Source organism: Citrus clementina, unplaced genomic scaffold (assembly GCF_000493195.1).
Source record: "Citrus clementina cultivar Clemenules unplaced genomic scaffold, Citrus_clementina_v1.0 scaffold_7, whole genome shotgun sequence".
NCBI lineage: Eukaryota > Viridiplantae > Streptophyta > Magnoliopsida > Sapindales > Rutaceae > Citrus > Citrus x clementina.
This window is the reverse complement of record NW_006262075.1, coordinates 9,422,389-9,437,611: the sequence shown is the minus strand read 5'-3', so window position 1 is coordinate 9,437,611 and position 15,223 is coordinate 9,422,389. Positions and strand designations below refer to the sequence as shown.

The 15,223-nt window shown below is 35.7% G+C and overlaps 3 protein-coding genes across 3 annotated transcripts; all 3 read right to left on the bottom strand.

The window, feature by feature from the left end:
* Positions 1–319: 319 nt before the first annotated feature.
* LOC18035866 (probable LRR receptor-like serine/threonine-protein kinase At3g47570) lies at positions 320–1,178 on the bottom strand. The gene is made up of 2 exons (XM_024180983.1): positions 816–1,178; positions 320–708 (listed from the first exon to the last, which is right to left on the bottom strand). The coding sequence occupies exons 1-2, from the start codon at positions 1,093–1,095 to the stop codon at positions 347–349; spliced, it is 642 nt and encodes a 213-aa protein (XP_024036751.1). The 5' UTR covers positions 1,096–1,178; the 3' UTR covers positions 320–346.
* On the bottom strand, positions 1,101–7,686 carry LOC112095428 (LRR receptor-like serine/threonine-protein kinase FLS2). Its single transcript, XM_024181086.1, has 4 exons — positions 7,057–7,686; positions 3,046–3,402; positions 1,237–2,828; positions 1,101–1,181 (listed from the first exon to the last, which is right to left on the bottom strand). Exons 1-4 carry the CDS (start codon positions 7,664–7,666, stop codon positions 1,101–1,103), a joined length of 2,640 nt encoding a protein of 879 aa, XP_024036854.1. The 5' UTR covers positions 7,667–7,686.
* Positions 7,687–11,371: 3,685 nt separating this feature from the next.
* Positions 11,372–13,398, bottom strand: LOC112096885. The gene is made up of 3 exons (XM_024181085.1): positions 13,190–13,398; positions 12,224–13,103; positions 11,372–11,665 (listed from the first exon to the last, which is right to left on the bottom strand). Exons 1-3 carry the CDS (start codon positions 13,396–13,398, stop codon positions 11,372–11,374), a joined length of 1,383 nt encoding a protein of 460 aa, XP_024036853.1.
* Between the last annotated feature and the right edge of the window lie 1,825 nt (positions 13,399–15,223).

The window sequence follows — 15,223 nt, the reverse complement described above, 5'->3', positions numbered from 1 at the left end:
AAAACTAAATTTAAAAGTCATAAAAGCTGTTACAAACTTAACATTCCAAATGCGAATAGTAACATTATGCTTATTTTCTTCGATGATATGTAGTTCGTACACAGGTTCTGGTTTTAAAATCCAACACCTATTTCAACTACGTATGAATTATTTTAATATCTTTTAAAATAAGAGCCTCAAATTCAATACACAATAATTAGATAAATTAAAAAGATAGAGACTTAAAGGATCATTTGAAAATAATGCAGATTAGCAAAATCAGAGAGGAATTGACAAAAAGCTATCCGTCATAGACATTGAGAAGCAACTATACCTCCAATGAAAACAAGAAAAGCAACTGACAGACTTATGCTGGGACCATTTCAACTTTCGACAACAGTGTGTCTCTAATTTTTACGAGTCTGGCTAAAGTTTCCTTTGCGTTGATCCTTTCATCAGGTGATTCGCTTGTGCATTCCACAGCTAAACTGAACACCGATGATATACAAAGCTCCTTGGCAACAAAATGATTGTCTTCTCTACTCAGTAAGTTTTGGTCCACAACATTCATTATTGAAATAGGTAATGAGTCATTAACCCAACGTTTTAAGCTCATCTCTCCAGAAAAAATTTCATCCGTGGGTCTCTTCCTTGTAAATATTTCCATTAACATAATTCCGAAGCTGTACACGTCACCTTCTGTCGATATTTGTCCTTCCCTTCCATACTCTGTGGATCATATCAATTTCATAGTTAGATAATTCATAAATAATATTCTTGAAAAACCAATTATATAATGTAAAATGAATGAATAAAAATGGGAGTTTAGAACAAACCTGGTGCCATGTAACCTATTGTGGCAAGTGTTTGTGTATGTTTCATGGATTCATCTCCACTTAAGAGCTTTGCAATACCAAAATCACCCAAACGTGCAACCATGTCTTCATCTAGCAGTACATTACTAGGCTTTATGTCGCAGTGAACCACAGGATTTGGGTGACCAAAGTGAAGATATTCTAAAGCTAATGCAATGTCAATAACTATGTTCAATCTTTTGAAAATATCCAAATTTGAATTGTCAGAATACAAACAAGCTTCCAAGCTTCCTTTAGGCATGTAATCTAGTACCAAAGCTTTGAAGTCATCATTGGTACAACTGCTGATAATTCTAACAAGATTCCGATGACGAATACTTCTGAGCACTTCACATTCAGCATTAAAACTCTCCAATGCTCCCTCAAGTTGCAGGTGAAACACCTTTATTGCAACCTCCATCCCATCTAGAAATCTGCCTCTGTATACTGAACCAAAACTTCCACTGCCAATTAAGTTGTTTACATTAAATTGATCTGTTGCTTGTAAAAGTTCTTGGTATGAGAATCTTCTCCATGCTACCAGAGGCATATTAGCTTGAATGTTTGACAACTTTGTGTCTCCTTTTCGACACGTAGAGATTAACCCAAATTTAAAAGCCAGTATGGATATGATTATGAAGGCAGCACTCAAAGGCAAAGCAACTCCTAGGAGAATAACAACTTTTCGTGATTTTTGATTAGTGCGAGTTTTGGTGCTTTTGCATGGTGGGACTTGCAGATGAGGTGAACCACACAACAAATCATTTCCCATAAAAGATTCACTTGTAAAGTTTGCCAAAGTTCCTCCTCTAGGTATTTCCCCTTCTAGTCTATTGAAAGAGACATTTAGATATTTGAGGTACAAGAGTTTCTCTAAGGATGAAGGAATAATGCCAGAAAGAATGTTATTGGACAGATCTAAGCATTCCAAGCTTATCAAGTCACCAATTGAATTCGGAATTGAGCCTTGCAAGTTATTATCTCCTAGGGATAGATTTTGTAGATTCTTTAGCCCTCCAATCGTGGTTGGAATATCACCGGATAAATTATTTCTTGACAAATATAATTCCACTAGAACCTTCAAATTTCCAATTTCTAGTGGAAGAGAGCCACTCAAAGGATTTGATGACAAGTCAACCATCAATATGTTTGTAAGGTTCCAAAAAGTTGAGGGTACAAAAGTCAACTCATTGGAAGCGAATGAGAGTTTCCTTAAAGAAGCTAGATTACCGAAGCAAGCAGGGATTGATCCAGAAAGCTTGTTGTGGTCCAAGTAAACACTAGATAGTCTAGCCAAACGACAAATATCATCCAGGATTCGTCCTTCTAATTGATTATTTTCAAGACCCAAAATTTGGAGTTTCTCGAGTCTGCTCAGTGTACTCGGAATTGATCCATTCAATTTATTGTATCCTAAACGAATGATTATCAGGTTGATTAGGTTGCCCATCTCTTTAGGGATACTACCCCGAATGTTGCAATTGTGCAAGTAGAATCTTTCCATAGAAAGGGAAAGATTACCAATGGAACTTGGAAGGACGCAATCCAGCAGAGGATTTCCTGTTAAGCTTAAGACTTTTAACTTCTTGGAATTTGCCAATGAAGAAATAAAGCTCAATTCGTGATTTGAAGATGTAATGTAGTTATATTCTAAGTTGAGCTCCTTGAGGTTTCTCATATTGTGGAACCTGTTGGGAATAAATCCTGAGAATGAGTTATCTGGCAACTCACAAATGGAGAGCTTAGAAGCATTGAAGATGAAACTTGGAATTTTCCCACTGAAATTATTATTCGCCAAGCTAAAAAGCTCAAGATTTGGAAGTGCAAGGCGTATGCTTGATGAAATAGATCCCGAGAGAGTGTTATTTGTGAGTTGAAGTATTTTCAGTGTTGATATGTTGAAGAGTGTAGCTGGAACAACACCGACTAAGTTGTTACTTAGAAGCCCCAGTGCCTGTAGATTACGAAGATTACCGATTTCATGTGGTATCTCACCTGCATACTCATCAATTATTTAAGGAAGCATGTAAACTAAAAAATTCTAAGACTAATTTTGTATCATATCAAAGAATTCTGTCGAGAAATTTTGTCGACATGCATGTATTTTAGTAAGAATTAATATGTAGATACTTACCAGGTTTGTTCTAGATAATAGATATAACTAATAAATAACAAGCTATAAAGTTATTAAAAGTGGTTTAAAGGTACGTACCCATCAAGTGGTTTTCGCTAAGGTCAATTGATGTGAGCGAGGTCAAGTTCCCAATTTCTCTTGGTAAATGTCCGGCGAATTGATTGAATGCCAAAGAAAGGAATTGCACAAAAGGAAGATAGCTGAAAATATTTGCTGGCAGTTCACCAGATAGTCTATTGTCACTTAAATCAATAACTTGTAAAGAAGACATGTTGAAAAAAGGGAAAGAACCAGAGAGTTGGTTATTGCTGAGGTCAAGTATTTCCAGTGTATTTATGCTGAAGATGGAGGACGGAATGGTACCCAAAAGCTGGTTAAAACTAAGATCAAGGTACTGCAGTGAAGATAGACTTCCAAGTTGAGAAGGAACGGTGCCTGTTAAGAAAGATTGAAGCTAGATTAAGGAATGGTTACCTGATAATAAATTGCAACTACAGCACTGACATGAATATAAGTCAAACTTCATACATTTTTCGGTCAACTTTCAATTACGCCGTAGATAAAATGACAACCTTCAATACACCCTCCATTTTGTGGAGGTTTATAATATATATGAATATAGAGCATGAGATAAACGAGCTTGATTGAGTGTTTGAAACTCTAAGCACAAATTCAAACTAAGTAGATCATATCTTATTCATATTGAGTTGATCGATCACGTCATAAATTGTCATCTCTATTCTTTAGTGTTGAGCATTGAATTAATGGTTACAATTTGTTTTTTATTTCCCTTTCCTAACAACTAAAATTAAGTGCTCAGCACTTAATCCTTATACATTTTAGAGAAAGGTATAAATTTAATTGGATTAAGCTGGATTATATAGTATTGTATTATGTTTGGTACCATTAGATTAGAGTCCTGTATTACATTTTTTACACCATCGGATTAGACTATATTAAATTAAATTTAAATGAACTTGAATAGTACTTAAGTTGACATTAATTACAAATATCATATGTTCATGGACATGTTATTACATATGAGATATATTATTATCAATTAAATAAAATAAATTGAACATTTAATTAAATTTTAACAAATATTTTATACAATAATCAAATACTAAATTACACATTTAAATAAATTATTTAATTAAAATTTTAATATTTAATCTTAAATTAAATGCAATTTAAAATAAATTAGTGAAAATTTTGATAAATTAAGTATATTTTAAAATAATTTATTGAATAAAATATTGATCTTTAATATTATATAAAATTTTAGGTTAAAAACTATGGAATTAATTTCTTTTTTATATTTTGTTTAAATTTATAATTAGCTTAACTGAAAAGGAAAAGACTGGTAAAGAGGAAAAAAACATTTCATTTAAGACTAAAGCTATTGGCACCCCTCCATTATCCTTATAAAACCCCTCTTCAAATAAAATTATAGTTGAGGACAAATAAGAATTAAACACACACAATTTTTTTTAAGGGAAATTATCACTGCACTACCTTTTTTTTGCCTTATGTTTATCCAACCACCAAAAAATTCTAACATGTTCTCTGCACCAATTTTTTTTAAAAACTTTGTATCAACTAGCCACTTTTTAACTTACACTGTTAAATAATTTAAATGAAATGACAATTTTACCCCTAAATAAATTAAAAGAGCATTTTATTTTACAAAAACTTTAAAAAATAAGAAAATTATAATTCTAAAAATACCCCTAAGATTAATAAAAAATAAATCCCAAAATTAGAATTTTTATTTTTAATAAAAATCTAAATAACAATTATAATTATAAAAATAATTACAAAATTTTGGGATTTAATAAAAAGTCCCTAAATTATTAAAATTTTGGGATTTATTTTTTAATAAATAAATTCAATTATTTTAATAAAATTTTGCAAAATTATAATTTTTAATAAATAAATTCAGTCATTTTTATTAAAATTTCTCAAAATTATAATTTTTAATAAAAATAATTATTAAAATTTTGTAAAATCTAAATTAAATAAAAATCAGCTGAGCACTTTTATTTGGGATTTATTTTTTATTAAACTTAGGGATATTTTTATAATTATAATTTTCTTATTTTTCAAAGTTTTGTAAAATAAAATGGTTTTTTAATTTATTTAGGGGTAAAATTGTCATTTCATTTAAATTATTTAAATGTGTTAGTTAAAAAGTGGCTAGTTGATACAAATTTAAAAAAAAAAGGTGGTGCAGAGAACATATTAGAATTTTTTGATAGTTGGATGAATATAAGGCAAAAAAGAGGTGGTGCAGTGATAATTTCCCCTTTTTAAACAAATTACTTATATTCATAATCAATCCTTTTTTCTTTTTAATTTTCTACCCATTATTTTCTATCTAACTAAATAAGTTGTACAAATTTAGAATAATCTATTATTTTTTTCATGTTTATTATTGATTAAATATTTTTGTACTTAAGATTGCTTTCAAATTATAATTTAAAATATGTGTAATTTAAGCCAATGATTACTATTCAAAAATTCATCACGCAGAAAGCTTTTTAATATATGTGTAGGTAATTATAAGATTGTAAAAGAAATAAAAAATAGCACAATACGACTTTAAGTTTTAACAATAAAAAAATTAAATGAAAAATTAGAAGTGCAGTTGAAAAGAAAAAAGAACATTTTAGAAGTGTAGTTGAAAAGAAAAAAGAATATTTTCAAAAATAAAATAAATATAATTGAAAAAGAGGTTTCGTGAAGAGATTAGAAAGATGCCAATAGTCCAATTCTTTATTTAAATTTATCCTACTTAACCCAAACTAAAATAAGGATTAGTAGTTCCATTTAGGGGGCGGGTAACCCCAATCCAACCCAATGGACTCAACCCAACCCCACCCAACCCAATCTGATTTTGACAGGTTGAAGGGTTATTGTGAGTTAATTGGATTAATTTTTTCGAACCCAATTAATAATCAGGTTAAGTTGGTTTAATTATGATTAATGTATTTGACCAACCCGACCCACGTAAATGATAATATTTATATGTTATAGAGTTGGTAAACAACTAAACATTCCAACTGAGCTATGGTTATTGATTGACGTAGTAGTATATAATTGCTTGGTAAATTTATTATCTTGCAAGTCTAATTTTGAAAGTAAGTTGGTTTTAGCTTCTCTTTATTTTTCAATAAACATTTAGCAACACATAATTATAAATCACATTCATTTTATTACAGGACATGATGCTAGTTAATTATTTAAAAGGTCTGAATTTGGACTTTGAAAAAGAGATGCGGGAAGCTAGGAATAAAATCTAAAAGCTCATTTGTTGAAATTTTCTTAATTTTAAGATAGTTGATTTTTTAACTTTCTTCTTTAAATACTAGACCGTGAATGAAATTTTCATATTATAATATATTTATATTTAATTTAACAAGTTTCATATCTTTTTTAATTATTTAATTTTTAATTTTGATTTGATCTTTAAAGTTTCAACTTGATCAACCCAACCCAACCCGATGATTTAAGAGTTGGGTTGAATTGAGTTAAATATATTTATTGGGTTGGGTTAAATTAATTTTTATCTCAACCCATTCAATAGTAAGTTGAGTTGGATTTTTATAAATCCCCTCCAACCCAACCCATGCCCACCCCTAGTCCCATTAGATTTAGAGTAAATCTTAGACCAATCCATTAGTTTCACAGCCACACATGACGCTGGATGAGATTAAACTTTAGTCCTAAATCTAATCCAATCCTAAGCTTTATCCAAGCTACCAAACATTTCCTATTTAACTGTAGTCCTATTCTCCTTTCATGTCAAATACAAACAGTCTATGGCTCATAAACAATCAAATATGATTAAAGTATAGACTAAAAAGAACAAAGTTTGCAAACTGGACAAAGTAGCTACACCAATTGACAAAAAAATTATGACAACAGAACCACTTGCACTTTTTAACTACTAAATCAACAACTTTTACTATTGCTACTAACCTTCATGATTTTCTAAAATTGAGCATCGGTGGTTAAATTAACTAATTAAGGTAAGATATCAGGAGTGATACTGCAAAGTTTATTTACATACTAGCTCTGTGTACGCACCTTGGAGTCTGTTATGGCCAAGATATAACTTCTCAAGCTTGGTCAAGTTTCCGATTCCTTTCTGCATGGCTCCCGGGAGTTTATTGGGAATATTTGCTGGGAACTCACCAGACAGTCTATTCTTCCTAAAATCAGCAACTTTTAAAGAAGACATATTGAAGATGGAAGAAGGGAAAGAACCAGAGAGTTGGTTATCACTGAGATCAAGTATTTGTAGTGAATTTAGGCTGAAGATGGAGGAAGGTATGGTTCCGTTAAACCGGTTAAAACTGAGATCAAGTGCTTGTAGAGAAGATAGATTCCCAAGTTGAGAAGGGATGCTTCCTGTGAGATTTAGGTGAGAAATATTCAAGACTGTGACTCTATGGCTATGGACATCACAAGTGACGCCCATCCAATTACAGACAGAGGTATTTGAGGTCCAATTTTTGGCCAAAAGATTGCCAGGTTCGTGAGCTATATGAGGTTTCAGGGTAAGAAGAGCATCTTGGTCTGTGGTAATAGTAATTGTGTTGACTGCTACAGCTGTAATAATTAAGGATATAAGAATCAAACAATGGATTAAGAGAACTTTGATCATCATACTGATCAGAAGAGGAATTCTTTCCATGACTGTATTCAGATTGCAAGTGTATGGTAGGACTGGTAATGCACAAAGAAACATTGGTTCTACCAAGCATATATATAATGAACCGAAATTTCTGAGAAGCTGCAAAAATAAAAACAGAGGAGACATGTCAACTCATAACTTGTTGAAACTTCAAATGTGGAAAAATTTTACGTGGACCCCAAGCATTAGGCCAGTCCTTTTGTCCTGATCCCAAAAAATCTATTGGGCATTCGTTCACGGATTGAAAGAGAGACTATCACTTTGATTAAATACGTTAGATTCTCAAATCGTATAGGAAGACGATGATGAAAATATTGTAGCGGAGAATTACCAAACTTAAGTAATACAAATTCAAATATGTTAGATGACATGGCAGCATACTTGGCATTCGTTAGTGCTCTAGAAGTTTAAAGTGGTTAGCCTTATCTCTTAGCTTATCATTAATTTAAGCCTTTTATTTTTGTATTTATCAAGATCAAGATAACGATAACGATAACCATTTTGCTAGGTGTCACAAGGCTATTTTCTTTGATGCGGCAAGCCCGTGATGGCGCTAAGTTTTCTGCTTAGTCAGCCACTCGAAAATTCGCAACGGAGGCTACGTGTGTGAAACACACCCCAAGATTTTCAACAATACAGCAACCGAAACACAAACACAAGGCACACAAGATTTACGGAAGCACCAACTTCCAACCTTTTCTTATTAATCAAGAACAAGGAACTACAAATAGCTTCCAGCAAGAGTGCTTGGAGATTACCACTCACTGTCTACAAAACTTGGCTCTCCAAGCTCTCCCCCCATAATGCTACTTATAGCATTTGTAAGTGATAGTCCCACTTACTAGGATAGTATAGAGTATTCCCAACCCATACCTTGTTTGCCACTAGCACACATAAACAAATAAGCCCACTACCTAAGTGCTTTGTCCATACACTATTATTTAGGATACATTGAATAGTGGCGGACCATCCCCACTTAGACAAGATCCCCATTTTAGGTAGTGCCCATGCAGTGGCGGGCTGCCGCCACTAAGAATTGCTCCAACAATCCCCTTGGCCTGATGCTTATGTGTGGCACATGTGTTTGTGCATGTGCGCTCCATTGGCGCGCTTGTCTGCTATCCGTTAGCGTGCGCGTGCGCGCTGCCTGGCACGCTTTGTGTGTGCGCATGCTGCTTGGTGCGCGCTTGCCCACTGCGTACGGTCACCCGCTGCCCATCAGCTTGTGCATGCCTTGCGCGCATTCGTGTGCGCGCTATACCCTCTGAGCACCTGTGCGCTGTGAAGAAACGTGTTTTCATTTCTTAAATAAAGCATTATACATTGAGAGTTATTTATAGATGCAGAGGCTACATTTTTTCAAAGATTACATATGTGAATACGGAAGGAAATGTGTCAATCCGTTCGGTGCGGATCTTGTCTTTGACAAGTGCAGATTACCCCTTTGACAAGTGCAGATTCTGTCTTTGAAAGCTTCATTCAATGCCGTTTTATTTGATTCTCAACACTCCCCCTCAAGCTGGTGCATAGATGTCTTGCATACCCAACTTGTCTAGGAATTTTGTAAATGCCCTGCTTGAAATGGCCTTCGTTAAAATATCTGCAAGTTGATCTTCTGATCGAATTTTCGGCAGTTCTAAGATTTTTTCATCTAATTTCTCCTTGATGAAAAATCTATCTACCTCCACATGTTTTGTTCGATTGTGTTGAACTGGGTTATGAGCAATATCTCGTGCAGCTTTGTTGTCACAGTATAGTTGTATTGGTTGTTGTGATGGATAGCCCAAATCTTTTAAGATAAAACTTATCCATAGCCCTTCACATATCCCAAGGGCCATGCCTCGATATTCTGCTTCAGCGCTCGAACGGGCAACGACATGTTATTTCTTGCTTCTCCATGTGACAAGGTTTCCTCCCACAAAGGTAAAGTATCCTGAAGTAGAGCGTCTATCACTAACTGACCCGGCCCAATCTGCATCAGTATAAACTTCTATGTTGCTGTAATCTTCATTTTTGGAAAATAAGATTCCTTTTCCTGGATTTGTCTTCAGGTACCTCAGGATCCGCATTACTGCTTTCATGTGTTGTTCTCCGGGATTATGCATAAACTGGCTTACAACACTCAATGCATAAGCAAGATCTGGCCTTGTGTGGGACAAGTACATCAATCTTCCAATCAGCCTTTGATATCTTCCTTTGTCTACTGGAACTTGGTCTGAAGTAATACAAAACTTCAGTCCTTCTTCTATTGGGGTGTCAATAGGCTGACAAGCTGTCATTCCCGTTTCGTGCAATAGATCTAAGGCATATTTCCTTTGAGACAGAAAGATTCCTCCCTTAGATCGAGAAACCTCAATTCCAAGAAAGTATTTTAAGGCACCTAAATCCTTCATCTCAAACTCTCTTGACAAGTACTTCTGAAGAGCCTCTGTTTCTTCCTCGTCGTTGCCTGTAACTACCATATCATCCACATAGACAATAAGGGCAGTGATTTTACCTTGTCGTTTTTTAATGAATAAGGTATGATCTGAATTGCTTTGGTTATACCCAAAACGAACCATAGCCTTTGTGAATTTCCCGAACCATGCTCTTGGGGATTGCTTCAACCCATACAATGATTTCTTCAATTTGCATACTTTCTGATTGAGTTGTTCTGGTCCACTGCATCCTGGTGGTAGATCCATATAAATTTTTTCAGACAGGTCTCCATGGAGGAAAGCATTCTTTACATCGAACTGTTGCACTGGCCAATCCAAGTTGACTGCTAATGATAATAAGATACGAATAGTATTAATTTTTGCTACCGGTGCAAACGTATTAGTATAATCAATCCCGTAGGTTTGGATGTAACCCTTAGCTACGAGTCTTGCTTTGTATCGTTCAATAGAGCCATATGCTTTGTATTTTATAGTGTAGATCCATCGACAACCCACTAGTTTCTTTCCTGGTGGAAGATCAACTAGTTCCCATGTTTGATTTTTCTGAAGAGATCTCATTTCATCATTCATAGCCGCTTTCCACTTTGGATCTTTTAAAGCTTCCTGCACACTGTTATGAATAGATACAGTAGATAATTGATTTACAAATGACTGATTTGATTCTGACAAGCGATGGTTAGACACAAAATGACTCATAGGGTATTTAACTCTACTAGAGAAGTCAGGCTCATATGTGGGTTTAGGGATACCTCTATTTTGACGCTGGGGAAGAATTCTTCTGATTGGACTTGTGGTAGAAACATCCTCTGCAGACGATTGGTTAAGTATTTCTTCATGTGACTCATTCTCGATTGCAGTTGTGTCTGAGTTATTGTGCTCCCCAAATGTGTCTTCACATATCTCAGCCTGCGAATCATCACCATTTGCTTTTCTAGTATCTTGAAGGTTTACTATCTCAATGGAAGATTGACTTTCTTCAGGTGGAAGATATGTAAGAGTATGAATTTCCTCTTCATTATACTCCCCCTGAAATTCAGACTCTGACATGTAGTACATGATATCTTCATGAAAAACGACACCCATGGTGATGTATATTTTTCTTGATGGTGGATGATAGCATCGGTATCCCTTTTGATGTAAGGCATACCCTACAAACACACAACGTAGTGCTCGAGGAGATAATTTGTCTTGTTGCGGCAAATGAACGAATGCAACACAGCCAAACACATGTGGGGGCAGATTCGGCACATTTGGTGACATAATTGCATCATTCAGAACTTGGAAAGGAGTCTTGAATCCAAGGGAGCTTGAAGGTGTTCGATTGATCAAGTATGCTGCGGATGCCAGTGCTTCTCCCCAATAAGATAATGGCATGGGCTTGGATTAGTGATGCTCGAACAACTTCTAGTAAATGTCTGTTTTTTCGTTCAGCAACGCCATTTTGTTGGGGTGTCCTCACACAAGTGGTTTGATGGACAGATCCTTGTGATTTCAGAAACTGTTGAATTGCTGTGCTCATATACTCTCCTCCATTATCAGTATGTAGAACTCGAATTTGTGTCTGAAATTGAGTTGTCACCATCTTATGAAATCTTTGAAATAAAGAGTTTACTTCATCTTTCGATTTCATCAGAAAAATCCATGTCATTCTGCTACAATCATCAATAAATGTAACAAACCAACGAGTACCTCCAATTGTAGAAACTTTAGATGGCCCCCATACATCAAAATGTACTACCATAAAAGGAACTGGATTTTTATTTAAGGACAATGGAAAAGTAGTTCGATGGCTTTTTGAAAGTTCACAAACATCACATTTAAAGTTACAAACATCAAATTTCAGAAACAAACTAGGAAATAATTTTTTTAAGTAATCAAATGACACATGCCCTAAACGTCTATGCCATAACCAAATTTCTGATTTTCCTTTTTTTATGGAACTATCTGTGACTAGTGCGGGGCTTAGCTTTCCAGTGTTTGTTGATGACATCTCCAAGTAGTACAAGTTGCCTCGTCTAATACCATAACCAATCGTTTGCTTCGTTTGGATGTCCTTAAACACACAATGATCAGGCCAAAAAATTACAACACATAATAAGTAAGTGGTTAATTGAGACACAGATAAAAGATTATAATCTAAAGATGGAACAATTAACACAGCTTCTAAATTTAATTCATTTGTGAGTCGTAAAGATCCTTCCCCAATAATTGAGGTTGTGGTTCCATTTGTAGTGGAAATATGTTTTTGTGAAGATGGTTTCAATTGAGAAACTTGTCGAGAATCAAAAGTCATATGATCAGTTGCCCCAGAATCAATTATCCATGTACTATTAATAACAGGTGTAAGAGTTTTAAGGGCCTTACCTGGACTGACAGAGGTTGCGATTTGCATTGAAGATTCTTTTCTAAGATCTGTAGTGGATGTGGATTCAGCTACTGTAGTTTTTGATCCATGCTTGGTGTTCTTCTTTCGAGTATCCCACCAGTCAGGATATCCAATGATTTCAAAACATTGTTCTTTCGTATGACCCTTCTTTCTACAATGAGTGCAATGGAGTGATGACTTGTCAACAAACTTCCTTTGAGACTGCTGTCGTGCTATCATAGCAGACGTTTCTGAGTCGACCTTCTTGTTTAGTTTGCTTTGCCGTATATCTTCTCTTCGGATCAGAGAATAACATTCTTCTAAGTCTGGGATAATGTCTTTTCGTAGAATTTCTCCACAAACTTGGTCAAATTCTTCATCTAGCCCAGCAAGAAAAATGTGCACTCTCAATTTTTCAACAGACCTTCTGTATATTACAACATCTTCTGGATCCTTCATGACCACTTTATCTCGGTGATCAAGTTCTCGAAATATTTCGACCAATTCTCCATAGAATTTATAGAGTGGTTGTCCATTTTGCTTGGTAGAGAATGCCTTCTGGTTTAGAGTGAAAACTTGTAATTCATTGCTTCCATCATAGAAGGCTTTTGATAATGCATCCCAGATTTTTAGGCTGTAGGAATTCGTAAATATCGCTTCATGATCTCCAAAGACATGGATATGAGTAACCATCTTTTTACTTTTTGGTTCTCACTATACCATTTCTCATATTCCTTTGAAGATTCCTCAAATGGCTTTGTGCTGCTACGAATATATGAGAGTTTTTCTCTTTCTGCAAGATGCATCTCCATTATTTGAGACCAAACATCGTAGTTTGTCTCAATGAGGATAATTCCAACATTAAATACTCCATCAGATCGAACAGATTGAATGACAACAGGACTAGATTCAGTTGGAGTTTTCTCCATTTTTTTTGTTTTTTTTCTTTTTCTTTTTTCTCTTTTTTTTGTTTTTTTTGTTTTTTTTTCCGTCTAGATTGAAAGAAGAAAAAAAAAACCTTTTTAGGTAACAAAACGACAGGTCGTTTGGCCACTGCTTGCCAAACCGACATGTCGGTTATGGTGGAATATAAACGACATGTCGTTTTAATCCTGCTGCACTTCTGGAGACTAAGCGTTACGTCGTTTTATCTCTAATTTAAAAACGACATGTCGGTTTTAATATAACAAAAAACGACACGTCATTTTTTTACTGCTGCACTTTTGAGATAAAAACAACATGTCGGCTGACGTCTTCTTCAACCTCTGGAGCGCGTGAGAGCGCGTGAATGATGACAGAGGCGCGTGGTTGACTGGCCGTGGCTTCGGGTGGCGCGTGGGAGCGTGTGGGAATGTGTTTAAATGCGAAATTTTTACAGTTTCCTTACTGAAAACTGAGAAATTTGATGGTGTTCTTGGTTTTTGAGGAACACACTCTCGGAAAATTGATGGGATTGTTGATAAATTTGTAAACTCAAGTTTTTTACGTATGGGTGGCTTGTTTCTTGATCGGCATAGATATCTGTAATGGTAGGAATGGGTTTAAGAAAGAAAATGGTGGGAAAAATAGTTGTGGGAGGAATTTGGTTTCCTCTGTTTTTGTTACAAACAGAGCAGCGGAACTTGAAGAAACTTGAGCGTATTCATGGCTCTGATACCATGAAGAAACGTGTTTTCATTTCTTAAATAAAGCATTATACATTGAGAGTTATTTATAGATGCAAAGCTACATTTTTTCAAAGATTACATATGTGAATACGGAAGGAAATGTGTCAATCTGTTCGGCGTGGATCTTGTCTTTGAAAAGTGCAGATTACCCCTTTGACAAGTGCAGATTCTGTCTTTGAAAGCTTCATTCAATGCCGTTTTATTTGATTCTCAACACGCTGCCTCGCACATCTCGCGTACTGCCCATCAAGCCGCTAGTTGCTGCCACGCCCCAGCCTGCGTGCAGACTTGCCTTGTTTTCTTGCACATCTGCTGCCACATTATGCTTGGCACAAGCCTGCAAGCCAAGCATTGGCGTGCCTCGAGTTTTAAGGCTGTAACAAACCTCCCCCACCAGAAGAACCTGACGCCCTTGTCAGCAAGGAGTCCAAGTACGCCTTAACCTCCTACTCGAATTGCCATAATGACACTTCCTTTTCCCAGCTAGCATCCGCTTCGCTGCCTCCTTTCCATTGAACCAGATATTCCGTTCTCCGATTCTTCTTACTCTGCCCCATGGTTTTATGATCAAGAATTCTCTCTACTTCATTGTCATACTGCTTCCGAATTACCGGTGGAACACGCTTGGCTTGTTGGTGCCCCGTATCCGCCAAGTCTTCGTTGAAGGTTTAAGGAAACTTACATGGAATGTAGAATAGATTTTCAAATGCTCAGGCAGCCATAACCGATATGCAACCTGACCCACCCTTTTCATTACCTCAAATGGTTCGTCATACTTCGGTACCAGCCCTCGATGCACCATTTTGCTATTGATTTTCTTCTAAATTTAGGGCGTTAGTTTCAGTAACACCTTATCGCCCTCATTGAACTCCAATGGTCTCCTTCCAGCATCTGCATACTTCTTCATTCGTCGCGATGCCTTCACCAAGCTATCGATGGCCCTCTCGATCATTTCTTGCTTGTCTCACGCGAATCGGTAAGCTGCAGGGCATTTCCTGCAAGTATGCCATTTCGCCACCTCGTGAGGAGTCAATGGTTGTTGCCCCATGACCAGCTCTGCTGGGCTCATCCCCGTCGCCGAAGAGCG